Below are 27,234 nucleotides of genomic sequence, written 5' to 3'. Positions count from 1 at the left end.
CAGTGAGCTGAGATCATGCCACTGCACTCCAGCCTGGGCGACACAGTGAGACTGTCTCAAAAAAAAAAAATGAAAAAAATGAAAAAAACAAAAAAGACACAATCAGATAAGCACTCAACATTCAGCCTAAGCAATAAGACATTATACAGTCAAAATCCCAGCCGGGCACGGTGGCTCACACCTGTAATCCTAGCACTTTGGGAAGCCGAGGTGGGGGAATCACCTGAGGTCGGTAATTTGAGACCAGCCTGACCAACATGGAGAAACCCTGTCTCTACTAAAAACACAAAATTAGCTGGGCGTGGTGGTACATGCCTGTAATCCCAGTTACACGGGAGGCTGAGGCAAGAGAATCGCTTGAACGTGAGAGGCAGAGGTTGCGGTGAGCCGAGATAGTGCCATTGCACTCCAGCCGGGGCAACAAGAGTGAAACCCCGTCTCAAACAAACAAACAACAACAACAACAAAAAACACTCTGGCATACCCCTCCCTCCCTTCCTAGGAAGTTGCTCTATTGGATCTGGCATTTTTCACACTCATTTTTATATTTTCATTTTCTGTGTATGTATCCCTAAATAATGTATGATTTTGCATGTTTTTTAAACTTTATATAAATAATATCACACTGTAAATATGACTTATTTTGGCTCTAAATCATGTTACTTTAAATTTTACTTAATTCCATGGCTAACTGGCTGATTTCTCCAACACAAGTTAAAAAAATACAAAACATTAACTCTAACACAAGTGAAAAAGCATTTAATTGACATTTTCAAACACAAAGAAAAGTACAGAAAATGACATAATAAACATCCATGAACCCATCACTCTGATTTATAAATGTTAACATTTGTCACATTTCATTTAAGAAAAAAAGTGTTAGGCCGGTCATAGTAGCTCTCCTGTAATCCCAGCACTTTGGGAGGCCGAGGCAGGTGGATCACAAGGTCAGAAGATCCAGACCATCCTGGCCAAAATGGTGAAACCCCATCTCTACTAAAAATACAAAAAAATTAGCTGGGCATGGTGGCGTGCACCTGTAGTTCCAGCTACTCGGGAGGCCAAGGCACGAGAATCGCTTGAACCTGGGAGGCGGAAGTTGCAGTGAGCGGAGATCAGGCCACTGCACTCCAGCCTGGCAACAGAGTGAGACTCTGTCTCAAAAAAAAAAAAAAAAGAAAAGAAAAGAAAAAACAAAGCGTTAGACTACTGAAGCCCCAGATGCAGTCCCTAGTCCTGTTCCTTCACTTCCCAAGAGATAACAATTACTCTGAAATTGGAGGGAACTCCTCCCATCTGTTTTTATACCTCTACAGATATTCATACATCCATAAACAATACACAGTATTTTTTATGTTTTCAAACTTCACATAAAACACAGCACATTGTACATATCATTCGACATCTTGCTCTTTGCATTCAACAATGTGTTTTCACCCAATTCCACATTTAAGTTTGTCTGATTACAAATGTAACATATGTTTAGTGGAAAAACCAGAAAGTCAATCATACACAGCCTCTTCTCCAGCCATGATGCCAAGCAGATTTTTTAGTGGTGCCATATCTTTTTCTGTAGCCCCCTTGCCACCTGGCAGAGCATGACACATATCAGCAGGCACTTAACAATATTTAGTAAGTGAAGATTAGATCTCTACAAAACCTAGGCCTCTGCTTATGCTAGACCTAAAAACCAGAGGTTAACACACTGCATCTTGAAGAAAACACACCACATACGCAGAGAAAAGAATGCCATGGAATATGCTGCCACACAGACAAAATGGAACGAAAGTTCTGATTAACCTCCGTCACTCTCTTTAATAAAACCAACACCATACAATGTACTGACATAGCTGTTTTGACTAGTTGGAACAGTGCAAACATCTTGGTAGGAAAAATCAACAGGTGTCTGTTTAGCACTGATAAAACAGCTAGCACAAATATGGGAAAAAGACCTATCAAATTTAAATGCCAAATGTGTTGGCAACTGATCTAGGTTCACATACTCAATCCACATTAGTCTTCCAGAACAGGTGATCTATGCTGTTTCAATGATAATTTGGTATCTTCTAGTCACTCACTCTACCAGTAAAACATCTCTAAGCCAAGAACAGGTTGTAATGTACCTGCCCAGACAGGCTATGACTTTTACACTAAGTCTCCTGTCAGATTCATTATTACTTTAGGATTGGGTTCAAGTCCTTAACTTGGCCTCTCCTTCCAACAATGAAGGGCCTGGAAGACTCAGGTAATTTGGATTTTGGCCAGACGCAGAGGCTCACGCCTGTAATCCCAACACTTTGGGAGGATGACGTGGGCAGATTGCTTGAGCCCAGGAGTTCATGACCAGCCTGGGCAACATGGCAAAACCTGGCTCTACGAAAAATACAAAAATTAGCCAGAGCTGGGCACGGTGGCTCACACCTGTAATCTCAGAACTTTGGGAGGCTGAGTAGGGGGCGGATCACTTGGGGTCAAGAGTTTAAGACCAGCCTGGCCAACATGGCAAAACCCCCTTCTCTAGTAAAAATACAAAAATTAGCTGGGCATGGTGGCATGTGCCTGTCATCCCAGCTACTTAGGAGGCTGAGGCAGGAGAATTGTCTAAACCTGGGAGGCAGAGGCTGCAGTGAGCCAAGACCATGCCACTGCACTCCAGCCAGGGCAACAGATGGAGACCCTGTCTCAAAAAAAAATAAATAAAGTGATTTTTTTTTTCTCCTGTGCCCAGGTTCTAGACACACACACACACACACACACACACACACACACACCCCGATCAAAGCTTTTTTTCCCCCCACAGGTTTGCGCCACCACGCTCAGCTAATTTTTTTGTGTGTTTTTAGTAGACACAGAGTTTCACCATGTTGGCCAGGCTGGTCTCGAACTCCTGACCTCAAATGATTTGCCCGTCTCAGCCTCCCAAAGTGCTGGGATTACAGGTATGAGCCACCACACTCAGCCAGATCAAAGCTTTTCAATTTCAGTTTCAAAAACTAAAACAAGGAGAGAAAACAAAAATGATAGCTACTATCATTGTAACTATCATTATTGTAATAGCTAATATTATTGTGTACCTCCTAACCAATTATTATGTATTATCTCATTTAATCCTCATAACAGCCCCATGGGGCAGATACTCTGTTCCTATTTTAGAGATGAGGAGACCGATGCACTGAGAAGTTAATTAAATCCCATAAGATCACATAGCTAGAAAGTAGAGCTGGGATTTGAACCTAGGCAGTTGGATTTCAGAGCCTGCATTTTTTTTTTTTTTTTGAGACGGACCCTTGCTCTGTTGCCCAGGGCTGGAGCGTAGTGAGGCAATCTCAGTTCACTGCAACCTCCGCCTCCCAGGTTCAAGAGATTCTTGGGCATCAGTCTCCTGAGTAGCTGGGACTACAGGGGCACACCACCATGCCCAGCTAACTTGTATTTTCAGTAGAGATGGGAGTTTCACCACGTTGGCCAGGCTGGTCTTGAACTCCTGGCCTCAAGTGATCTACCCTCCTCAGCCTTCCAAAATTCTGGGATTACAGACCACCACACCCGCCAAAGCCTGCATTCTTAACAACAATGGTACAGATTGCCTCTTATCTTCTAGGCATCAACACAATGACCATTTGATGTGCTAAGTACACAGGGCTCATGTGAATAACTCAGAGAACTTAAAAAGATGTTTAGTTCCACCAAGTTACCACATGACCCAGCAATTCCACTCCTATTTATCAGCAGAAGAATAGAAAATATATATCCAAACAAAAACCTGTGCATAAATGTTCATAAAAGCATTATTCACAATAGCCCAAAAGTGAAAACAATTCAAATGTCCATCAACCGATGAATGAACAAAATGTGATATATCTACACCATAGAACACTATTCAGCTATCAAATAAAATGAAGTACTGATACATACTACAGCGTGGACAAGCCTGAAATCACTGTGCTTAATAAAAGAAGCCACTCACAAAAGGCCTCATATCATATTACTCCATATATATAAACTGTCCAAAAGAGGTAAATCCACAGAAACAGAAAGTACATTAGTAGTTACCAGGGTCTGGAGTGGGGTGGATGGCGAGTGACTGTAAACAGGTATGTAGTTTCTTTTCGGGATGATGAAAATGTTTTGAAATTAGTGGCGATAGTTGCACAAAACCATCTGTACTACAAATGAATATACTAAATACCACTGAAATGTACACTTTAAAAGAATGAATTTCATGGTATATTAATATCTCAATAAAGCTGTTATTTTTAAAAAGAATGTTTCATTCATTTGTAACTTGTTATTTTATGTAATAAAATTTTTATTTGTTGTCACTAAGGTTGTTGGATCATGATCAGACAGAAAGAATCTTGTCATCGCTTTGATTTTTCACCTTTCAATTTGCAATGAAGAGTAAAGCAGTTTCATTTCCAAGTTGCCATGCGTCTAGTACAGTCATTTGTGTCATTTCCCCACCCAGGAGAAAGTTTTTCTTCCCTAAGACCGAAAGAGTACAGATGCAAAAGTTCTATTCTTGAGAAAATGCTCTAATATTTTCTTTAAATCAAAGTACCTTTCTATCTAAAAGAACCTTAGTTTTCTCCCACGACCAGAGGCTTGTGGGCTTTACTGCTAAAAGCACACAGCTGAAAAATATTTCTCTTTACCAAGTAAGGTACTAAAAATTATTATGAATTGTGACAATATTTGAATACCTTAAAACAAACAAGGAAGACAATGAGCTGGGGTAAGGATCTGAGTAACATTCTTTTAAATGTTTACTTGCTCTAATAATGAGAGTAATATTAATAACTACTGTCTTCTGAGCAACTATAATGTGCTAAATAAACACTGTCCTAGGTTCTTTACAAATAGGGTATTTCACTTAGTCCCCACAGTAACTCTGAGGAAGGTATTTTTATTTCTCATTTCATAGATAAGGAAACTGAGGCCTAGATAGATTATTTGTCTTGGTCACACACACAGGAGAGCCCAAATAGTAACCCAAGTCTTTCTGAACTCAAGTCCTCTATTTCTCTATATTCTTCGAAATGAAAAGGGAATCCAGAAGCTTGAAGAAACTGAAAAGACTTCTCTTCCTATCTCAGAAAAGTAGTGCTTTAAAAAAGTTGACTGTTCTTATAGTCAAATACAGGAAATACAGGAAAAAAAGATTGTTAATAGCAACCACCAGTCAGAAGGCACAGAAGCCCATGCCATGTCCCACATCTCTTGCACTGCTTCCTGATACAACTGTCTTCCTATTGATTCTGATTATAATCTTAGGATGTCAAAATTTAATGATCTCACTATGGAAAACCCCGGAGAATAGCAGTTAGCACAACTAGAGAGCTCACTAAACCAGGAAGGAAAAGGAATCAGTTGGCAGGAAGTGGTGCTTACCTAAAAACACAGAACATCTTTAACAGTTATATCAACACCGCAAGTCTGCAGCACTTTAATCTGAAGTTACCTTTCTATTATTTAATAAGTATTACTAAAAGCTGATTTCTACCTATTTTCCATATGTCTAACTAGGATCCTTAATAAAACAAGGCTCTTGGTGGGGCATGGTGGCTAACGCCCACAATCCCAACACTTTGGGAGGCCAAGGCAAGAGGATCACTTGAGGCGAGGAGTTACAGACCAGCCCAAACATAGTCAGACCTTATTTCTATTTCATTGGGGGGGAAAAAAAAAAAAGTAAGGCTCTAACTTAGCCACTATTGACCCTCATCTCCCTCTTGCTTAAAAAAAAAAAAAAAAAAAAGTCACGAGTTCAAAAGATCATCCCAGAAAGAAAAAACCTGAATCCATTAGAAAAGGTAGCACGTGGGGCACAACCAAACATGAATTTCATCACCAAGTAGACTGTGGCTGGCAGAAATCTTAGATTCACGACTGAAATACACACTCTTCCTTATACTTCTCAGGACTTTGCCCAAAATAAACTGAAACAGTAAACCAACAGTAGACTGATGAATGGATAATTTGCCAAAAGTCTCAACATACACCACAAAGAGGGTGGGAGTAGTCTTAGGAGGTCTGCTCTCCAGCTAAACAACTGAAGAATGAAAGAATTTAGTGCATTTGCACAAGAAGTGCATTACAATACAGGGGAGGAAGAAGTCACTTGGGGTTAGAAAATGCCAAAGGAATAACCTGATTCTGTGGTCGCCTTGTAATAATTCCCAGTGGGAAAGGCCAACTCAAGATAAAGTAAGGTCGGAGTTGAGAATTGTCCTCACTTTTCCTGCCTAACCCTCTCGGCAGGCGACCCCAAACTCCCACAAGAACCCTTCGGGTAAGTGCCGAGCTGGAGGAGCAAGCCATCCTCGAGCGACCAACCACCTGTGCGTGGTGGAGACCCCTGAGAGGGAGTCCTAATTAGAGTGGGAAGCAGCTCTGGGGAGCAACCCCCGAGACCAGGGCCGACACTGACTACTCACCCAACTCCACTCCCCTTTACGCCCAATCTTCGGCCACCTTCTCGCTGAGGTCACCCCTCCAGAAACCTCCGCCCCCAGACCCCGGTCTACACCCACATCCAGCCGTCCCCAAAGCTCGCTGTTCGCTCCTCTGCCTGACAGCTGCCCTGCCGCCACTAGGCAGCCCCAGCTTCCCCAAACCAGTCTTCCGGCCTCGGTGGCGCCCCAGGGCCGCTGGATTTAGGGATTAGGATCTGGAAGGGTTTGGTCCAATCCCCTCTCCCTCTCAGCGTCCTGGGCTCACCTCCCCGGCAGCTTAGCGCTCCTCTTCCAAAACTGCTTGCTGTTCTCAGCGGCCATTGCTCTGGCAGGGGGAAGGCCTTGTAGGCGGGCCAAGGGGTTGCCTGGCGAGATGCCCCCAGACCCCGCAATCTGAGGGCCAACCCAGGCCGCTTCCCCGCCGCCGGTCACCCGCTCCCAGCTCCTGGGGACGCCATCTTGGATGTGGGCACCCCTCCACCCAGCACCGCTGCCATTGGTGAGCTGCGCAAGCCGTGGACGGGCCGACCAATCGGGAGCCGGAATCCTGCAGGCCGCTGAAGCCAACGGGTAACGTCAGGGTCTGGGCACACAGGTGGACGGGGAAGGCGGAGCTTGGACGAGCAGAGAGGCGGGGCTCAAAGTTCCTAACCCTCAAGAGGGAAGAAGCAGGTAAAGTAAGGGACCTATGGGAAGGAAGAGAGGGGATTATCTTCTTCGTGAGGAATGAAGTTCCTGAGTCTAATATTTTTTGGCAAGAGAGAGCATACTATGTATTTATATATAGGAATCTTTGACCTAAAAGTAAAGGCCCATGTGTTTGTTGTGGCCCATTTTTAACATCTCTCAACTCAATGACACTCTGGTTATTACCCTCCCTTCCTCGTTCCGTTTAGATGTCCATTCGTTTTTCTGAAGGTCAGCAGGGACCCGATAGCCCGGGATTGCTAACTGCTCAACACGTGAGCAACGGTTCATCAGAGTCTCCCTCTCCCTCTGTTTATTGAAAACGATTGAAGGACTTGTGCTGTGGGTGAAAAATTCAAATGATCTAATCCCTATGTCAATCCATAACTCTCACTTTCTGACTATGCTAACGGTGTATAGGAAATGGTTTATCATAGCTGTCCAACTCAGATTACCAAATATGATTTCTTTGAAGGACACAGTATAGCTCCATCGTGTGAATCACAAAGTTAAGGATGTATCTCCTCCCGGCCCCACCAACATCCTTAATTTCCCTTGTTAATCTGTTATAAACCTTGTACCCTTGAATTTATTTTCAATCTAATTTTCCCAGACAATGAGATTTAATATTAGCATTTTGAATCCTTTGAATGTCTTGTCGGTGTTTTTTGCTGTTTTTGAGTTTCTGTGGTTGTATTCCGTGGTGATTTGGGGAGAGAGGGAAAGCGGGCACCAGTCCAGAGTGGTTTTTGTCCCATCGAAGGACTGTTGAGGTGGGCTGCGTGTCCCCCACTCCCCCCCCCCACCCTCCATTTACAGCTACCACATGTACTTCCACATATTGGAGAATACATAAAGACCCGACCCCCGACGGGTATGTCCTCCAACGACGGTTTCTACATTACTCCCATTTTCAAGCTTCTTTTGTCCCCTAATTTTAGAATTATAGGATTGGATGACGAGGGCTATTTTTACTTCTTCTGAATCTTTCATGCTTTTATACACTTTCATCTTATTTTCTTCATGGGCATTTAACCCAGGAAAAAAAGAAAGAAAAAGTCCCTGTATTCTTTTAATCATTTTACCTGCCATTCTCTGGCACTTCTTTTTCTTAGGATGCAGTGACCAGCACTGCACACTAAGCCCAAAGAGGGATGTACTGAGGCTTTGTTAAGGTTGATGTTTTGTCTTTATTCTGAACAGCCAGAACTTTTGCTGGCTGTTTGGGCTTTAGAAGAGTTGATGTCTTGAAGGAGTAATCTAAAACAACTTCTAGATTCCTTACCTGGGTGGCAACCAGCAGTTCAGAGTTCACTGTCTTAAAGGTATCCTCTGGATTGTCTTCCCCTATGTGAGCTGCCATACACTCATCCATGTGACAAGATACCTGCCACTTTCCAGCTTACACACATGGTTTTAGAGATGTTCCAGAAACTGTTCCCTATTGATTTGACATTTTACTATGTAGAAAGCAAAGTATAATTTGTGTACCTAGAAATATCTCAAAATACTCCTTTTTCTTAATATTTTATGAAATGTTAAATAACACTGATTCCCAGGGGATGTTGTTAACAGTGCTCAACCCAGAGAAGCCCTATTATCTCTACACTTTGTTTTCTATATCAGTTTCCCCTCCAAGAGTTTTTAAAAATTCACACCAGTTACCTGGTGATGACTTTTTAAATAGTATTTGGTAGGGAAATTGAGATCATTGGAACCTTTTTCACCACTACCAGTTGGTCACCCTAATCTTCACCAACCACACACCCGCTTACAGCAGACTGCTATTCAGCTCCCTGCTTCCACTCTTACCCCGTTACAGTACATTCCCCATATAGCAGCCAGAGAGACCTTTTTTTTTTGAGACCAGGTCTTGCCCTGTCACGCAAGCTAGAGTCCAGTGACATGATCTCAGCACACTACAACCTCCACCTCCCAGGCTCAACCAATCCTCCCACATCAGCCTCCTGAGTAACTGGGACTACAGGCACATACCACCATGGCCAGCAAATTTTTTGTATTTTTGTAAAGATTGAGGTTTCACCATGTTGCCCAGGCTGGTCTCGTACCCCTGAACTCAAGCAATCCATCAGCTTTGGCCTCCCAGAGTGCTAGTATTACAGGTGGGAGTCATCACACCCAGCCCAGAGACACTCTGTTAAAATGTAGACCATATCATGTCACTCCTCTGCTCAAAACCTTGCAATGGCCCCCACTGTACTTGGCATAAAATCCAAGCTCCTTAAAGACCCTACATGACTTGGCTCCACTCACCTCTCCAGCCTCATCTCATTACACTTTCTGTCTTGCTTAATCTGCTCCAACCATGCCCATTGGTCTTATTGCTGTTCCTTGAACACTCTAAACATGTTCCTACTTCAAGGCCTTTGCATTAGCCATTTCCTCTGCTTGGACTTCTCTTCCCCTAAATGCCTTGCTTCCTCATTTCATGCAGGTATATACCCAACTGTCTTTACCTTGTAGAGACCCTCCCTAACCACCCATCTTAAATACTGGCTACACTGCTCTATTTTTCTTTTTCTTTCTTTCTTTAGTTTTTTGACACAAGGTCTCACTCTGTTGCCCAGGAGTGCAGTGGCATGACCACAGCTCACTGAAGCCTTGACCTCCTGAGCTCAAGCAGTCCTCCTATGTCAGCCTCCCAAGTAGCTGGGACCACAGTGCATGCTACCACACCCAGCTAATCTTTTTATTATTTGTAGAGACAGTCTCCCTATATTGCTCAGGCTGGTCCCAAACTCCTGGGTTCAAATGATCCTTCCTCTTCAGTCTCCCAAAATGCTGGGATTACAGGCATGGGCCACTGTGCCTGGCTCTATTTTTCTTTGAAGCGCTATCACTACAGGCCATATTATGTACTTGTTTGCTGTCCATCTCTGTGCGCTAGAATAGAGGCCCCCTGTCTGTGTCCTGTTAGGAACCAGGCCACATAGCAGGAGGTGAGCGGCGGGTGGCATGCAATCATTACCGCCAGAGCTCCGCCTCCTGTCAGATCAGCAGCAGCATCAGGTTCTCATAGGAGTGTGAACCCTATTGTGAACTGCTCATACAAGGGATCTAGGTTGCACATTCCTTATGAGAATCTAATGCCTTGTGATTTGAAGTGGAAAAGTTTCATCCTGAAACCCCCCTCCCGCAAAATTTTCGTGGAAAAGTTGGCTTCCATGAAACTGGTCCCGGATGCCAAAAAGCTTGGGGACTGCTGCCCTAGAATGTGAACCCCACTAAGACTGGGACTTTGTTTTGTTTCCTGCTATATCCCCAGCACCTAGAATAGTGTTTGGCACATAGCGAGTGCTTAGTAAACGTTTACTGAGTGAAAGAAGGAAGAATATAAATATTTCTTGTCTTTGAATTCTATGTTGTTCACATATTTTTTTGTTAGGAAAGATGATAGAAACAGTGTTTCCTAACCCCTAGTAGGATATGTCCACTTCACCAATGATTCTACATCCTTGCCTACACTCTTGGTTGAGGAACAGTCTTCTCTGAGAAAGATTGTATTCTTCAAACTTTTGCAGCTTTAAAGGAATGTGCCTGTACCTGGAATGATGAGGGAGGGAGCCACCCACCTAGTCAGGAGATCAGTTGGTAGCTGTCATCAAAGGGCTGATAGCTATGACAGCCACTCTTGTCCAGCAAGAGGTGTAAACCATTGGTTTGAAGTTCCCGAGAGGTCCTTAGAGGCCTTCTGATGGAGATCCTTCTTGGCAGACATTCACTGGTCCACTAGACCAGTGCTTCCTATACAATATTGCACATGTGAATCACTGAGGATTATATTAAAAACCTAGATTCTGATTCAGCAGGTCTGAGGTGAAGCCTACAACTCAGAATTTCTTTCTTTTTTTTTTTTTTTTTTTGAGACGGAGTCTGGCTCTGTCACCCAGGCTGGAGTGCAGTGGCCTGATCTCAGCTCACTGCAAGCTCCGCCTCCCAGGTTTACACCATTCTCCTGCCTCAGCCTCCCGAGTAGCTGGGACTGCACGCACCCGCCACCACTCCCGGCTAGTTTTTTGTATTTTTTAGTAGAGACGGGGTTTCACCATGTTAGCCAGGATGGTCTTGATCTCCTGACCTAGTGATCCGCCCGTCTCAGCCTCCCAAAGTGCTGGGATTACAGGCTTGAGCCACCACGCCCGGCCACAACTCAGAATTTCTAACAAGCTCCCAGGTGACACTGATGCTGCTGATCTATGGACCTCACTTTGTAGCTCTTCTGTTACTAATATAGTATGGCCTGTGATTGTTGAATTTATCTCAAGAGTTTATTCTGAAACTATAAGTAGAGGCTTCTCAATATTGTTTACCTGCAACTTTTTACTTTTCCCCCTTCAAATTCATCTTCATTCAAAAGAGGGTTAAACAACTTAAAATGGGGCAAACTATAGTTAAGGGATGAGATATGCCTGGGTTGACTGTGGACTCAAAAGAGGTAGGCATATCCCAACCCTTAGAGAAAGTTTTATGAGAGATAATCCTTGAGTAGGGACAGAAAAGGAAGGAGAAAGGCCTGAAGAAAGTGACTATAGGAGGAAAGTCACTTCAGGACAGGAGCTCCAATGGGAAGATAAAAATAGAGAAAAAAACCTTTGGACTTACAGAGAGATCACTGGCAGACTTTAACCTTAGCAAAGGAGTGAAGTGGAATGAAGGAAGTAGACACTGTGATGAGGGGAAGGGTTAAGAAATGAGAGCAAGAAGCAGCCCTCACAATGCACTGTGCAATGTTGGGCCACCTAAGAGATAGTGAGGTCAAGCTGGGATTTAACAGCAAGAGAGCTTTACAGTATCTTAACGACCACTGTAAGAGCCAATGCAGAGATCAGTTATATTAGAGAAGGCAAGGGGATAAGCAAAAAGACTGAAAAAGCAAGAGGTTATAGGAATAAAGAGAGGAAGAGAGAGTTTTCAGAATTTGGGGGTGAAGGGAAAACTAGGTATTTCATTCCTAAGAATTTATTCTAAGAAAAGAAGTTGGCCAGGCGCGGTGGCTCACGCCTGTAATGCCAGCACTTTGGAAGGCCGAGACAGGCGAATCACGAGGTCAGGAGATCGAGACCATCCTGGCTAACACAGTGAAACCCCTTCTCTACTAAAAATACAAACAAATTAGCCAGGCGTGGTGGCGGGCGCCTGTAGTCCTAGCTACTCGGGAGGCTGAGGCAGGAGAATGGCGTAAACCCGGGAGGCGGAGCTTGCAGTGAGCCGAGATTGCGCCACTGCACTCCAGCCTGGGCGACAGAGAGAAACTCCGTCTTAAAAAAAAAAGAAAGAAAGAAAAAGAAAGAAAAGAAGTTACCGTACCTGGCAAGAAGAAAGGGGAAAATCTCTGTGTACAAAGATATTCTTTGCCTTGCAACCAATAATAAACAGGGAAAAATGAAAAGAATATGAAGATTTAAACATGAAAAGGCAGTTACATAAATTATGGTGTGCAGTTTATAAACTTGAACCATGTTGTACCATTAAAGAGGGCAAATTTGAATGCTACATAGCACATCAAAAAGGTGTATGAAATGATGTACGGCAGGGAAAAGGTAGAATATAAAATATCTTTGCATGCTTTCAGTAAGAATATATGGGTTTTGTCAAAGATTAGAAGAAAACGTGGAAAAAATAAGCAAATTTTGGTAGAGGGTAGAATTATACATCTTGGTACTTCTGGAACTTTTCTTTAATGTTACCATTTCATTTATTTATTTATTTATTTATTTAGAGATGAGATGTTTTTGAGATGGAGCTCTGTTGCCCAGGCTGGAGTGCAGTGGTGCGATCTTGGCTCACTGCAAGCTCCGCCTCCCGGGTTCGCGCCATTCTCCTGCCTCAGCCTCCCTGTAGCTGGGACTACAGGCGCCCGCCACCGCGCCTGGCTAATTTTTTTTGTATTTTTGGTAGAGACGGGGTTTCACCGTGTTAGCCAGGATGGTCTCGGCCTCCTGACCTAGTGATCCGCCCGCCTCGGCCTCTCAAAGTGCTGGGATTACAGGCGTGAGTCACCGCGGCCGGCCACCATATTTTAATATTATAAAATATACATCGCCTGGGTACAGTGGCTCACACCTGCAATCCCAGCACTTTGGGAGGCTGAGGCAGGTGGATCACTTGAGCTCAGGAGTTCGAGACCAGCCTGGGCAACATGACAAAACCCCGTCTCTATCAAAAATACAAAAAAATTAGAGAAGTGTAGTGGCACACACCTGTGGTCCCAGCTACTCAGAGGCTGAGGGGGAGGATCACTTGAGCCCAGGAGGCGGGGGTTGCAGTGAGCCGAGATCGTGCCATTGCACTTCAGCCTGAGTGAGACCGTATCAAAAAATACACATATATATATACACACACACACACACACACACACCCCTCATGCCCCTCACTACATATACATGTTGACATATCTGTGTGTATGCATATATATGTGCATACAGGTATATGTATGTTATGTATGTATACATATATGTATATATGTCAACCAGGGGTTGACAAACTTCTTATAGCAAGGGCTGAATTGTAGATATTTTTAGACTTTGCCAGCTATATGGTCTCTGTTGCAGCTATTCATCTCTGCCATTGTCGTGTGAAAGCAACCATAGACAATAAATCAGCTCTCGGAGCTGTGTTCTAATAAAACTTATTTTATCCACATAGAAATTTGCACTTTGTTACATGTCATGAAATATTCTTCTTCCTTCAAGTTTTTCAACAATTAAAAAATGTAAAATCCATTTTTATCTCCTAGATCATATAAAAATAGCTTACCAGATTTGGCCCATCATTGGTAATTTGCCATCTCCTGCAATAAATAATAAAGAACAAATAAGAAAAAGATTAATAAACAAAAAATCTCAAAATATAATTAAAGTTCCATTTTGTTCCTCTCTGATCTCATTCCCCTCCCTCTCTCCAGTGGAAACCACGATCCTGAGTTACAAGTTCAGCATTCCCATGCGTGTTTTAGAGTTTTATTACATATGTGTGTATCCATAAACAACATGTTTTTCATGTTTTGAAACTTTATAAATAACATCATACTGTACATATGCTTCAGCAACTGGCTTTTTCACTCAACATTCTGTTAATACGTTGAGCTCTAGTTTACTCATCTTAACTGCAATATATCATTCCATTATGTGAATATTCCTCAATTCTCATTTCCAGTTATTTTTATTTTGAGCATTGCTCATTCAACACTTTTATACATTATCTCATGGAAATTTTTCTCTAGTGCAGTTTTTTTCAAATTATGGTTTCTCAACTGTCTTAGTCCATTCGGGCTGCTATAACAAAATATCATAGATCAGTCTTTTTGCAGTTCATAAGCAAGATGAGTGGGTGTTCATGCCCGTGTGTGAGATGTGCCTCCCTCAAACCTTGTTAAGATGTCAGTACATTAGCTGTCTGACATGAAAAAATAAAAAACAAAATATCATAGATTGGGTAGCTTGTAAACAGCAGAAATTTATTTCTCACAGTTCTGGAGGCTAGGAAATTCAAGATCAAGATGCCAGCAGATTTGGTGTCTGGTGAGGGCCCATTTCCTGGTTCATAGGTAACACCTGCTGGCTGTGTCCCCACATGGTGGAAAGGGCCAGGCAGGTCTTTGGAGCCCCTCTTAAAAGGGCAGTAATCTACCTTCATCACCTCCCTATACCCCACCACCTAATGCCATCATATTGGTGATTAGTTTCAACATATGCATCTAAATCCAATTTTGAGGGGACACAAACATTCCATAGCATCAACTACTAGTGAGTTAAAGTGAACTTAAAGGTTAGGACCTTTAATGAAATAGAATAGACAGAAATAGAAAAGATCAGAATGTGTTGCATGTAATATGGGCATTGTTTTGCAAAATTTTTTCCCAGCTTTTTTACGCTTACACATACATACGTGTGTGTGTGTGCATGCACGCCTGAGAGCGAGAGATACTTGGTTTGATGTAAAATGTACTTCTCAATAAGAGGCTGTGATCAGCATGTTTGAAAAGCAGTGCTTTAAGGTATAGTACTAGGAATATCTAGGAAAGGCATTGCTGGATCACAGAACATGTACAACTTCCACTTTACTAGATGGTGCCAAATGTTCTCCAAAATGGCTTTTCCAGCTTATCCTCACAGCAATGAGTGTGAGTTTCCATTGCTCCACGTCCTCACCTGTAGTAGAATTTTTTCATGGGATGTTAAATATATCATACACACAAAAGAATTTATAAAACTGATGTGCACAGTTTGATTAATAACATTTGAATTCATGTACCCACTCCCCATGCTATACAACAGGATATCACCAATACCTTAGAAGCCTCTTAGGGGTCCCTTCCTATGGGCATTCCTCTTTTCTCTCTCTTTCAGATGTAACCACTCTGCAGAATTTTATATTAATAATTCCCTTGTTTTCATATTTTCTACCTATGTTTGTAACCTTAAGTAACATACTATTAATATTGTATATATCTATTCTTCTGTTGCCTGCTTCTTTTAGACAATAGTATGATTTTGATATTTACCTATGTTGATGAGTGCAGCTATAGTCCACTCATTTTCACTGTTGTAGTAGACCGTTTTATAATATCATTTTATCTATGCTGCTACTGATGGACATTTGGTTGTTTCACATTCTGTGCCACTATGAACTCTGCTGCTACAAACTTTCTTATATGTGTCTTCTGGATAAGTGAACAACTAGAAAGATTTCTCTAGGATGTTGACATGGAAGTGGAATTGGTGGTCTGGAATGTATGCATAAGTTCACCTTTGCAAAATACAACCCAGCTGTTTTTCAAAGTGGTCATTCTACTTTACACTTCCAACCACATGGGATGAGAGTTCCATTTTTATTTCCTGTAACATGGTTTCAACAGTAAATAAAATTTGGAGGGAAAAGGTAGTTCAAAGTCAGATCCTGAGGGAAGGACAAAATGTAGTTGAACAGGAAGCAGAAAAGTAGAAATCTTAGTCTCTGTACCGTCACATAGAAATCTTCCTTCCGGCCGGGCGCGGTGGCTCAAGCCTGTAATCCCAGCACTTTGGGAGGCCGAGGCGGGTGGATCACGAGGTCAGGAGATCGAGACCATCCTGGCTAACATGGTGAAACCCCGTCTCTACTAAAAATACAAAAAACTAGCCGGGCGTGGTGGCAGGCGCCTGTAGTCCCAGCTACTCGGAGGCTGAGGCAGGAGAATGGCGTGAACCTGAGAGGCGGAGCTTGCAGTGAGCCGAGATCGCGCCACTGCACTCCAGCCTGGGTGACACAGCGCGAGACTCTGTCTCAAAAAAAAAAAAAAAAAAAAAAAAAGAAATCTTCCTTCCACTGGGTGTGGTGGCTCATGCCTGTAATCCCAACACTTTGGGAGGCTGAGGCGGGTGGATCACTTGAGGTCAGGAGTTCGAGACCATCCTGGCCAACATGGTGAAACCCCGTCCTCACTGAAATACAAAAAAATTAGCTGGGCATGGTGGCACGTATCTGTAGTCCCAGCTACTTGGGAGGCTAAGGCAGGAGAATTGCTTGAACCTGGGAAGTGGAGGCTGTAGTGAGCCAAGATAGCACCACTGCACTCCAACCTAGGGGACAGAGTGAGACTCTGTCTCCAAAAAAGAAAAAGAAAAAAAAAAACAAACAGGAGAAGAAGAGGAAGAGGAAGAAGAAGAAGAAGAAGAAGAAGAAGAAGAAGAAGAAGAAGAAGAAGAAGAAGAAGAAGAAGAAGAAGAAGAAGAAATTCCTTTCTTCCTTTCTATTATCATAAATTTCTACATGGCACAAATTCAAAATCTAAAAATGGATATGCTTAATTGTGGCCACAAAAAAGGTATGTCTACATTAAAATCCCTGGAACCTGTGGATGTTATGTTATTCAGAAAAAGGGTCTTTAACAGATATTAAGTTAAAGATTTTGAGGTGAGATCATCTTGGACTGCTTGGCTAGATCTCAAATCCAATGACAAGTGTTCTTTTATGAGAGAAGATACAGACAGAAGAGAAGGAGGCAGTGTGACGGCAGAAGCAGATTGGCATGATGCAGCCACAAGCCAAGGAATACGTGAAGCCACCAGAATCCAGAAGGGGCAGGAAAGGATTCTCTGCTAGAGCCTTTGAAGCATAAGTTTACTTGATTTGGGACTTCCAGCCTCCAGAACCTTAAGATAACAAATTTCTATTGTTTTATGCCACTATGTTTGTTGTGTTTGTTGCAGAGAAGTCCTAGGAAGCTCACGCCGGATATAAAGAAAAACTTGATCTCCCTCACAACTTTTTGCCCATTACCACCTATTTCTGCTTCCCAGAGGCAACCACTGTTACCAGTTCCTTGTACACCATCCTTATAGATATTCTTAAAGAGACCCCTAGTAATTGGCAGGAACATTGAAAATCATTTTACAGATGAGAAGACTGAAGCTCAAAGAGAGGAAGAGGCTTGCCCAAGGACCCTAGGGCTAGCCAGCGGCAGATGAATAGCAACCCAGGTTTCCTATTTTTTGTGCTCCTTTAATGTAAGAGAAGTATCTAGAAGCAGATTTTGATATTAGGCCAGAGAGAAAGACGAGCAAGGCATTGGGTGAGTGAAGGGAGGGGAATGCTGTGAAGGTGAGAATGGGGGCAAAAATTATGATTTTACCTTAGGTTGACCTCAATTCAATGCAGCACTGCACCAAATCATTGCCACACACTATAGATAGAAATCAGTTCTTCTAACTAACTTTTATTGAGCATCTACTATATTCCTGGCACGAAACTATATTAAGAACTATAAACATACAGCTCCTGTCCTCAACAAGTGTATAATCTAGTAGAGGAGTCTGGTTAGTAAGTAAAGCAGCATGACAAGTGATAAAAATGGAGGTGTATACTATAATATGTCCTAAGAAAACACAGAGTGGAGCATGATCCTCTCTGATTGGGAAGCTAAGGAAGGCCTTGAAAGATGAGTGTGATTTTACTAGGTAGAGAGGGAGGGAAAAGCATCCTAGGCAGAAGGATGAAACATACATGAAACTATGGATGTCTACAAGGAGAAATTACGTATGAGAAACTGTAGGAGATGCTGTCAGTACCTCACCCACATCCCCATCCTCTTCGTGTGCTAAGTGCATCTCTTTGCCTGAAGGCTCTTCCCCCAGCTCCCAAGAACTATAGAAAACCATGCTGTTCACACTCATGACATACTGAAAATGTCTAAGAGTTAACTCCTGGGAGCAGCCCTCAACTAGTGACTGACTCTCAGGAGTTTGTAGATAAACACCCAAGTTCCTTCAACACTTAGAGGGGATAATTCTGAGGTGTGTGTTTCTCAGAGTTTCTTTACAGAATTAAGCTCCTGTTGTCCATCGTGGTAGTTGGCTTAATAGTTTGCTCTTGCCGGGTTCACACCTGTAATCCCAGCACTTTGGGAGGCCGAGGTGGGTGGATCACGAGGTCAGGAGATCGAGACCATCCTGGCCAACATGGTGAAACCCTGCCTCTACTAAAAATACAAAAATTAGCTGGTTGTGGTGGCACGTGCCTGTAGTCCCAGCTGCTTGGGAGGCTGAGGCAGTAGAATTGCTTGAACCCGAGAGGCGGAGGTTGCAGTGAGCCGAGATTGCACCACTGCACTCCAGCCTGGCGACAGAGCGAGACTCCATCTCAAAAAGAAAAAAAACAAACAAACAAACTTCGCCCTTTATTGACTGCCTTCCTTCCCCTATATCACTCCTACCTCTTTCCCCACTCATGTTTCTGTCACCTCCAAATAAACTACTTGCACTCAAATCCTTGTCTCAGGGTCAGCTTCTTGGAGAATCCAAACTAAAATTAACCATAAGTAACTCTACATGGTAAGACCAAAGAGTACAAGGAATGGTGTGCAGGGACAAAAGACACTGCAGCAGGGGCCTATCATAGTAGACTTCTAAGGCCATGTAAGTCTTATGTTACCTTTTCCTCTAGGCAATGGGACATTCGTTGCCAGTTTAAGCAGGGACATGACATGAACAAATCTGCATTGTAGAAGGACCACTCTAGTCACATAGTTAACTATTGAATGGCTTCTGCTACACTTAGAATGAAATCCAAACTCCTAACCATGCCTGATAGGTACTGCATGACCCGGCACCTGGCTGTCTCCCCATCTTCTGATAATTTTTTTTTTTTTTGAGACAGAGTCTTGCTCTGTTGCCCAGGCTAGAGCGCAGTGGCACAATCATGGCTCACTGCAGCCTCGACCTCCCATGATCAAGTGATCCTTCCACCTGAACCTCCTGAATAGCTGGGATCACAGCATGTGCCACCACATCGGCTAATTTTTAAAATTATTTTGTGGAGATAGGGTCTCACTATGTTGCCCAGGCTAGTTTCAAACTCCTGATCTCAAGTGATCCTCCCACCTCAGCCTCCCAAAGTGCAGGGGTTACAGACGTGAACCACCACGCCCAGCCTGAGAAATGTCTATTCATTTGGCACTTGTGGGTTGACCCTAATGGCACAGCAGTGTCAGAAGCCAGATGAAAAGTAGAAGTAGACTAGATTATTGTTCTCAGTTTCACTCCCTCTTGCAGTGCATAAGAGTAGATGGAGTATATTTCCCTGCAAGACTTCTGGCCGAAGGAATGTGAGCAAAAGTAACAGTTTGCCTCAAGAAGTATTACGTGTTTCCACTCCCATGCCTGCAGTATGAGACAAGCATGCCCTGGGGAGCTACTGGCCCAAGGAAGATAACAGACATGTGGGAGCAGTCAAAAATCCAGACTGAAGCCTGGAACCCACTCCAGGCAACCTTCAGCCTAAAGCTTGAATAAGAAAAAGAGATGCTTGTGGTTTTAAGCCACTGAATTTTTTTTTTTTTTTTTTTTTTTTTTTTTTTGAGACGGAGTCTCGCTCTGTAGCCCAGGCTGGAGTGCAGTGGCCGGATCTCAGCTCACTGCAAGCTCTGCCTCCCAGGTTCACGCCATTCTCCGGCCTCAGCCTCCCGAGTAGCTGGGACTACAGGCGCCCGCCACCTCGCCCGGCTATTTTTTGTATTTCTTAGTAGAGACGGGGTTTCACCGTGTTAGCCAGGATGGTCTCGATCTCCTGACCTCGTGATCCGCCCATCTCGGCCTCCCAAAGTGCTGGGATTACAGGCTTGAGCCACCGCGCCCGGCCAAGCCACTGAATTTTGCATCATTATTGTGGCAAGAGCTAATTACTACAGGAGAGAATTAGAAGAGAAGTAGAAGAGAAAAGTGAGCTAATAATACGCTTTCAAGAAGCTTAGCTGTCAAGAAAATGAGACCCTGTTGGCCGGGCGCAGTGGCTCACACCTGTAATCCCAGCACTTTGGGAGGCCGAAGCGGGTGGATCACCTGAGGTCAGGAGTTCGAGACCAGCCTGACCAACATGAAGAAACCCCTTCTCTACTAAAAAAAATAACAAAATTAGCCGGGCTTGGTGGTGCATGCCTGTGATTACAGCTACTCGGGAGGCTGAGGCAGGAGAGTCGCTTGAACCCGGGAGGCGGAGGTTGCGGTGAGCCGAGATCATGCCACTGCACTCCAGCCGGGGCAACAAGAGCAAAACTCTGTCTCATAAAAAAAAAAGAAAAAAAAGTAAAGAAAAGAAAATGAGAGGCTAGTCGATATCCTCCTCCTCCTCCTTCTGCTCCTCCTCTTCCTTATTGTCATTATTGTTCTGTTTTGGTGTTTTTGCTGCCCATGATATAAATCCCTTTCCCACATATGGAGAATTTCCCACTCTATGAAACTCTGTGGGAAGCAGAGCCCACCTCCTAGTATTATAGCTGAAAACGCCAGCTACTTATTTTCCCAACCTTCCTGTGCTCTAAGTCATGGCACATGTTGTAGGCTCTGCTAATAAAATGCACCCACTCTAGACTTTGAATCAGGAGGAGTTTGTGATGCAAAGAAGCAGAAGTAGCACAGAATCCATTCCACTGATGGGCAATGCCAGCATGGCAGCAACCCCCAGTTTGGGAGAATAGCTGGGGCAGCAGCAACATTCAGGATCTGGTGCTGGGCCTCTCAGTGTAACTATGGAGTCAAATACTCATTAGCAGCAGTGGCAGTGTCTTCAGTGACCCAGCTCTGTGGTGTGATGTTGGGGCTATCTACCACCCTGTAAGGAAAAACCTCTGAACATAGTGTGGTAGATTTGTTACATTAACGATCTTAATTCTTCACTGGAGGATCTCATCTTGTTGGACTTCCTCATTCTCACTGGGCTTACCCTTTTGACTTACTATGGTCAATGGGATGTTAGTAAACACTACCCAAGCCAAGGCTTGCAAAGCACTTGTGTGACTGGCTTGCTCTCACTGTTTCTCTCTGCCATTGCCATGAGAACATGTCTAGGCTAGCCTGCTGGATGATGAAAAACATGTGGAACTAGGCCAAGTCTCCCTAAGTTATCCCAGCTGAGGCCATCCTAGTTCAGCCAACAGCCAGTTGAGCCTCAGACATAGGAATCAGCTGAGCCAAAATCAACAGAATTGCCTGGCCAGCCAACAGTTGACCCCAGACACTTGAGTGAGTCCAGCTGAGATCAGCTCAGCTCAGCTCAGCCCAGCCCCAGATAAACTGAACCTCACAAACTTGTGTACTAAATACATGTCCATTGTTACATGCCACTGTGGTTTTATGGTTGTTTATGTGATGTTATTTTGACAATATACAGCCAACACACATAGGATTCTCCAGATTTCTCCACAAGTCTATGAGCTATGGTTTTTCTGCTTAAATCAGCCAAGAGATGGCACTTGTTGCTTGCTCTGACTTACGCAGAGAAAGACTGAAAGTAAATTAGAGAGAAACATTGGGTCAAGGGAAAAGTTGAAGTAGGCGAGACTTCAGCATGTTTATGGGCCAAAGATTGGAGGCAGTTGTATTTGTTAGGCTATAAGTGTAGCTGGAAAATAATAGTGCTTTAGACACGATAGAAGTTTACAGTTTTTCTCCCTCATGTGAAAGAAGTTTACAGTTTTTCTCCCAAAGGGGTTTCAGCCTCTGGTGAAACCACCTTTGCAAAATTATGACAGTAAGAGAAATCTGACACAGTTGACTCCTTCTTACTTCTAACCTCCAAGTTCTCCTTGTTCATTCCTGTGCATAAGCCAGACTTTGGAAAGAATTTAGTTTACAGTTTAACCTTAAAGCAAGGATGAAAATAGCCCTTTCCAAAACTAAACCACCTTTGTAAAACTAATAAAAGGCCACAAGTTTAGGATTATGAGAGGGCCTGAGTAGGTGGAGTTAAATGATAACCAGCCATTGTTCCAGAGGTCACAAAATTTGTAACTTCCACAGTTCCCCTGTAGATAACATCACTACTGTAGAACCTAAAAATGCCTTTTCAGACTTGCGTTTCTGAGGACTGGCTGACTCCATCTGGGCTCCTGATTCCTGACTGAACCGGTCCTGTGCACCCCCCACCCAGAGGCAGACTCAGCACACAAGGACGGTTTTCCGCATCCCTATGATGGCATCCCCCACCAGTCAGCACCACCCATTCCCTAGTCCTCTGCCCACCAAACTATCCTTGAAAAACCCTAGCCAGGCGTGGTGGCGCATGCCTGTAATCCCAGCTACTTGGGAGGCTGAGGCAGGAGAATCGCTTGAAACCAGGAGGCGGAGGTTGCGGTGAGCCAAGATCACACCATTGCACTCCAGCCTGGGCAACAAGAGCGAAACTCTGTCTTGAAAAAAAAAACCAAAAAAAAAAAAAAAAAAAACACCAACCCTACCCTCTGAGCCTTTGGGGAGATTGATTTGAGTAATAACTCCATATCCCGTGTGATATAGCCAGCCTCCTGTCAATTAAACTCTTTCTTTACTGCAATGCCATGGTCTCAGTGAATTGGTTTTGTCTGTGTAGCAGGCAGGAAAAACTCCGTCTCATAAAAAAAAAAAAAAGAAAAGAAAAGAAAAGAAATTGCCACCGGGCAATTACACTGGGATAAAGGACAGGGAGAACATGACCTTTCTCTTCAATACCTGGTGGTTTCCTCCATTTTTCCCCCTTTCAACCCATTCTCAGAACTTGGTCACATGACCACACTCAGCTGCACAGAAGGCTGGAAAATGTAAACCTTATTCTGGCCAACCGAATTTATAACTAACGCTCTGTTTCAGAGTGGAAGAAGGGGCAAACAGAGAGTAGTAGTCCTTGCCAAAGTAAAGAAGATGGAATAATTAATGGGACAACAGCTTTACGGTAGACTTTATTAGTTATTTCCTTCCATATTCTTTGTTAAGGGGGCTCTTTTTTGTGTAGGAGGCAGGGCGACTGTGTTGACAGTGTGGGTATAAATCATAATTTGCCTAAACGAGTTATGGCAATCCCATTCAACTTTGCCAGGAACTTGCTTTCCCAGACTCTCCTGCAGCTACATGTGCCATGTGACCCAGTTCTGACCAATAAGCCATAAAAAGAAGACTGCTAGGGGTTTTCTGGAAAATGTTTTACTTCCTATGAAAGAGACAAACATGGAGGAGAGCTTACTGGCACACTCCTGCCTAGGATACTGGTGTGAGTCACTGGGGCAGTCAGCTTATGACCACAAAAGTAAGGCCAAAAGAATTACAGATGCCAACCTAGAGCCCTGACACCTTTTTGAGGATCTGAATACCTTGAGAGATGAGCAGGTGGAGAAGGAGAGAAAGAATATTTGAGAAAGTAGGAGTATTCGATGCATGAGAAGGAATGCTTAGCAATACCCCTGGAAAGTTGGGTCCCAGTCAGATCTTGAGGGCTTTGTATGAAGTAGTGTGATTTATTGTCAGAATTACCTCTTTCCAAGCTGGGACTGGTTTCCCTGTTTGTCCGCTGATTCACCACCAAAGCATGACAGGCTTTTCTCTTTGTAGGTTTAAGAGGACTGCCCATCTCTCCCCGCTCAGAGAATTGAAGAACTTTTGTTTTGGAAAATCCAGGCTCTTGAAGGCAAAGATCTAGATGATATGGGTGAGTAGGGAGTGCTGGTTTGAAAAGTTGAGGGTGAGTAGAATGGTTCCCAACTTCCTACAGCAAGTGGAATTTCCTTCCCATGGGGGGTATAGAGAGGTACAGGTTCTGCCCACCGTGGGGGCCTGTGTTTGACTCCCTCCCAGACCCCATAGTGTCTGATGGGTTAGCTGAGTGAACACTTGCCTGGGGACTGAGCCCTAAGCCATTGTCTCCAGGGCTATGAGCAGTGGGACCACTGAAGTGTGGACATCAAGCCCTTCACAGTGACCACACTGTCTTGAAGTCTAGAACTTTTCCCTCAGATTCCAAGATTGGGTGAACTCAGGGGGTTCTGTGTGACTCCATCAAGGGGCAGGGAAAGAGCAGGCAAAAAAAAAAGAAAAATTGAGATCAAATTTTTCCCTAACTCCTTGAGGAAGCAGGCCAAAACAGACTTCATATTACTTTTTGAAAATAAAGACAACATGATAAAGCCATCTTTTGTATTAGCGTTCAGTTACAGTGCAAATGTACACTGTTACATACAAAGCCAAGGGAAATCAGTGAGAAGAGGTCATAAATTATCTCAATGACTTTTTTAAAAAGTTGATGAAGTTTTAAGTAAGAAAATATAGAATGGGGGGCCGGGCGCGGTGGCTCAAGCCTGTAATCCCAGCACTTTGGGAGGCCGAGACGGGCGGATCACGAGGTCAGGAGATCGAGACCATCCTGGCGAACACGGTGAAACCCCGTCTCTACTAAAAAAATACAAAAAAACTAGCCGGGCGAGGTGGCGGGCGCCTGTAGTCCCAGCTACTCCGGAGGCTGAGGCAGGAGAATGGCGGGAACCCGGGAGGCGGAGCTTGCAGTGAGCTGAGATCCGGCCACAGCACTCCAGCCTGGGTGACAGAGCAAGACTCCGTCTCAAAAAAAAAAAAAAGAAAATATAGAATGTATGCCTGTAAGAATTCAAGCTTATATATACACAAAGTGTCCGTTTGTTTTTTAAAAAATATAATTTAATTGGCCTGGATATTGCCAGACTAGAAAAAAAATTCAATCTCTCTTATCACCGGGGATCCCTCTTGCTCCCAGGGATGCCCCAGAATCCAGATGTAGAACCTGGAACAGAAAACCTGTAGCATCATTGGGGGTGCTGACAGCTGCCTCATGCCAGCCCAAGAATGGGGACCTTGGAGCCCGCCAGCGCCTGCTTCTAGCGCCACATGAGTTGTAGGAATCCTTACTGAGGTTGGAGGATGGAAGTTGGAATCCCTAGTACTCAGGGTCCATTCCCCTCTCCAGGTAAAATGCTGAGGTGTCCCTTTTGAGGTCCTGCTCCCTCCTTGGAGCTCTGAAGCTAAGGAGTGAAGGGTCTCCATATTCCCCACCACGTAGACAGCCACCTTTTTTTTTCTTTGACAAAGAGTAATACCTTTAGCCTGGGCAACATAGTGAGACCCCATTTCTAAAAAAAAAAAAAAAAATTAACCAGGCATGGTGGCATACAGCTGTAGTTCCAACTACTTGGGAGACTGAGGCAGGAGGATCAGTGGGGCCCAGGAGGTCAAAGGTGCAGTGAGCCAAGATTGTGCCACTACACTTCAGCCTGGGAGATAGTGCAAGACCCTGCCTCAAAAAAAAAAAAAAAAAAAGTAATACTTTTATTATATATAGAACTCATGAACATTGAAAAAATGCTAATATCCTCATACATTAATATATTAAGTAAAGACATAACTTGTGAAAAGGTCAATAAAACTGGTTAACTCGTCATAAATGTTCAGCCTTAGGAATAATCAATAAGGTACAAAAATTAAAATATTACTTTTCACCTACTACTAGGTTAAATGAAGAGAATAAATCAAAATAGAATCTTAAAATAGTAATACCAAATGATAGCAAATACATGCTAAGACAGATATGCACATATATTTTCGATGGAAGAGTGAATTAGTAACAACCACGTGGTGTTTTGTTTTAATGTCTTTTTTAAAATTTATTTTTCTGTTTTACATTAATCATGTTTCTCAAATACACACACATACATGTATACATACATAGAGGTGTGATAGCCGGCCTCAAGCTTGCCTCAATAATCCCTGCCTCCTGGAATTTACACCCCTATGTTGTCCTCTCCCCATAGTCACCTGCAAAGTCAGTGAGTGTGACCCATTAAATACAGCTGAAGTGATGGATATCACTTCTGAGATTACTAAGACAGTGCAGCTTCCATTTTGCGCTCTCTCTCTCTCTCTCTCTCTCTCTCTCTCTCTCTCTCTTTCTCATCACTTACTCTGGGGGAAGCCAGTGGCCATGTTATGAGGAAATTCAAGTGGCCTATAGAAAGGCCCAGGAGGTGAGGAACTGAGTTCTCCGGCCAACAGCCAAGAAAGAACCCAGGCTTCTTGCCAACAGTCAGAGAGAGAGAGAGCTTGAATGAAGCTTCCCTCCCACAAGTAGAGCCTTTAGATAGCCCCCCGCCCCGGCCAACAGCTTGACAGCAGCCCTGTGAGGGACCTTGAGCCAGAACCACCTACCTATGCTACTCGTGGATTCCTGACTCATGGAAACTATGAGATAGTAAATGTTTTATATCAGAAGTGTCTAAGGTTTGAGGTAATTTGTTACAGAGCAATAATGACTAATACAAGAGTTCAGAGGGCAAAATAGTCACACATACTTAAAGGCTTTAAAAAGTCCCAGCAGTTTTCTGTCTCACCTCTTCTTAGCCACCCAGACACACTCCCCAGAGGCTACTGCCCAAGTGCTAGGCTGCCACTGCCAGATTTCCTGTTAGGAGAAGAAAATAAATCCCTAGTTGTTTAAACTACTATTGTTTGAATCTCTGTTCCTTGCAGCCAAAAGCTTTTTTTTTTTTTTTTTTTTTTTTTTTTTTTTATGAGCTAGGGTCTCACCATGTTGCCCTGGCTGGTCTCAAACCCCTGGGCTTAAGTGATCCTCCCACCTTGGCTTCTCATAGTGTTGAGGTTACAGGTGTGATCCCACAGTGCCCAGCCCCAAATGCATTCTCAACCAATGTAAATGAATCAGGCTCTAAAGCATTATAATGTGTTCGTCGTCATTGTTATTTTCCTCCCTAACCCAGTGTTGCAAGAGATCCATCTGAAATGAGCTGGCAGCAACATATTCTACTGAG

At 43.6% G+C, this 27,234-nt stretch overlaps 2 protein-coding genes and 1 non-coding gene across 5 annotated transcripts in view; 2 read left to right on the top strand and 1 right to left on the bottom strand.

The window, feature by feature from the left end:
• Positions 1-6,947, bottom strand: part of TBC1D22B (TBC1 domain family member 22B) — a 72,333-nt gene extending 65,386 nt beyond the window's left edge. The window contains exon 1 of the mRNA XM_025383618.1: positions 6,721-6,947. Coding sequence (XP_025239403.1) covers positions 6,721-6,776 — 56 coding nt within the window. The 5' untranslated portion in view covers positions 6,777-6,947. The remainder of the gene's footprint in view (positions 1-6,720) is intronic.
• Positions 6,527-27,234, top strand: part of TMEM217 (transmembrane protein 217) — a 46,926-nt gene continuing 26,218 nt past the window's right edge. For 2 of the 3 annotated variants that reach the window (XM_025383619.1, XM_025383621.1), the window contains exon 1: positions 6,527-7,127. The gene's annotated coding sequence lies outside the window, so the exon portion shown is untranslated. Of the gene's footprint in view, positions 7,133-27,234 lie in introns of all 3 variants that reach the window. The other variant, XM_025383620.1, reaches the window with a different exon arrangement.
• LOC112624000 lies at positions 14,461-14,564 on the top strand. Its single transcript, XR_003119331.1, has one exon. It is a non-coding gene; the product is annotated as a small nucleolar RNA U13 (small nucleolar RNA).

This window comes from Theropithecus gelada, chromosome 4 (assembly GCF_003255815.1).
Source record: "Theropithecus gelada isolate Dixy chromosome 4, Tgel_1.0, whole genome shotgun sequence".
Classification (NCBI taxonomy): Eukaryota; Metazoa; Chordata; class Mammalia; order Primates; family Cercopithecidae; genus Theropithecus; species Theropithecus gelada.
This window is presented reverse-complemented; position numbering and strand designations above follow the sequence as displayed.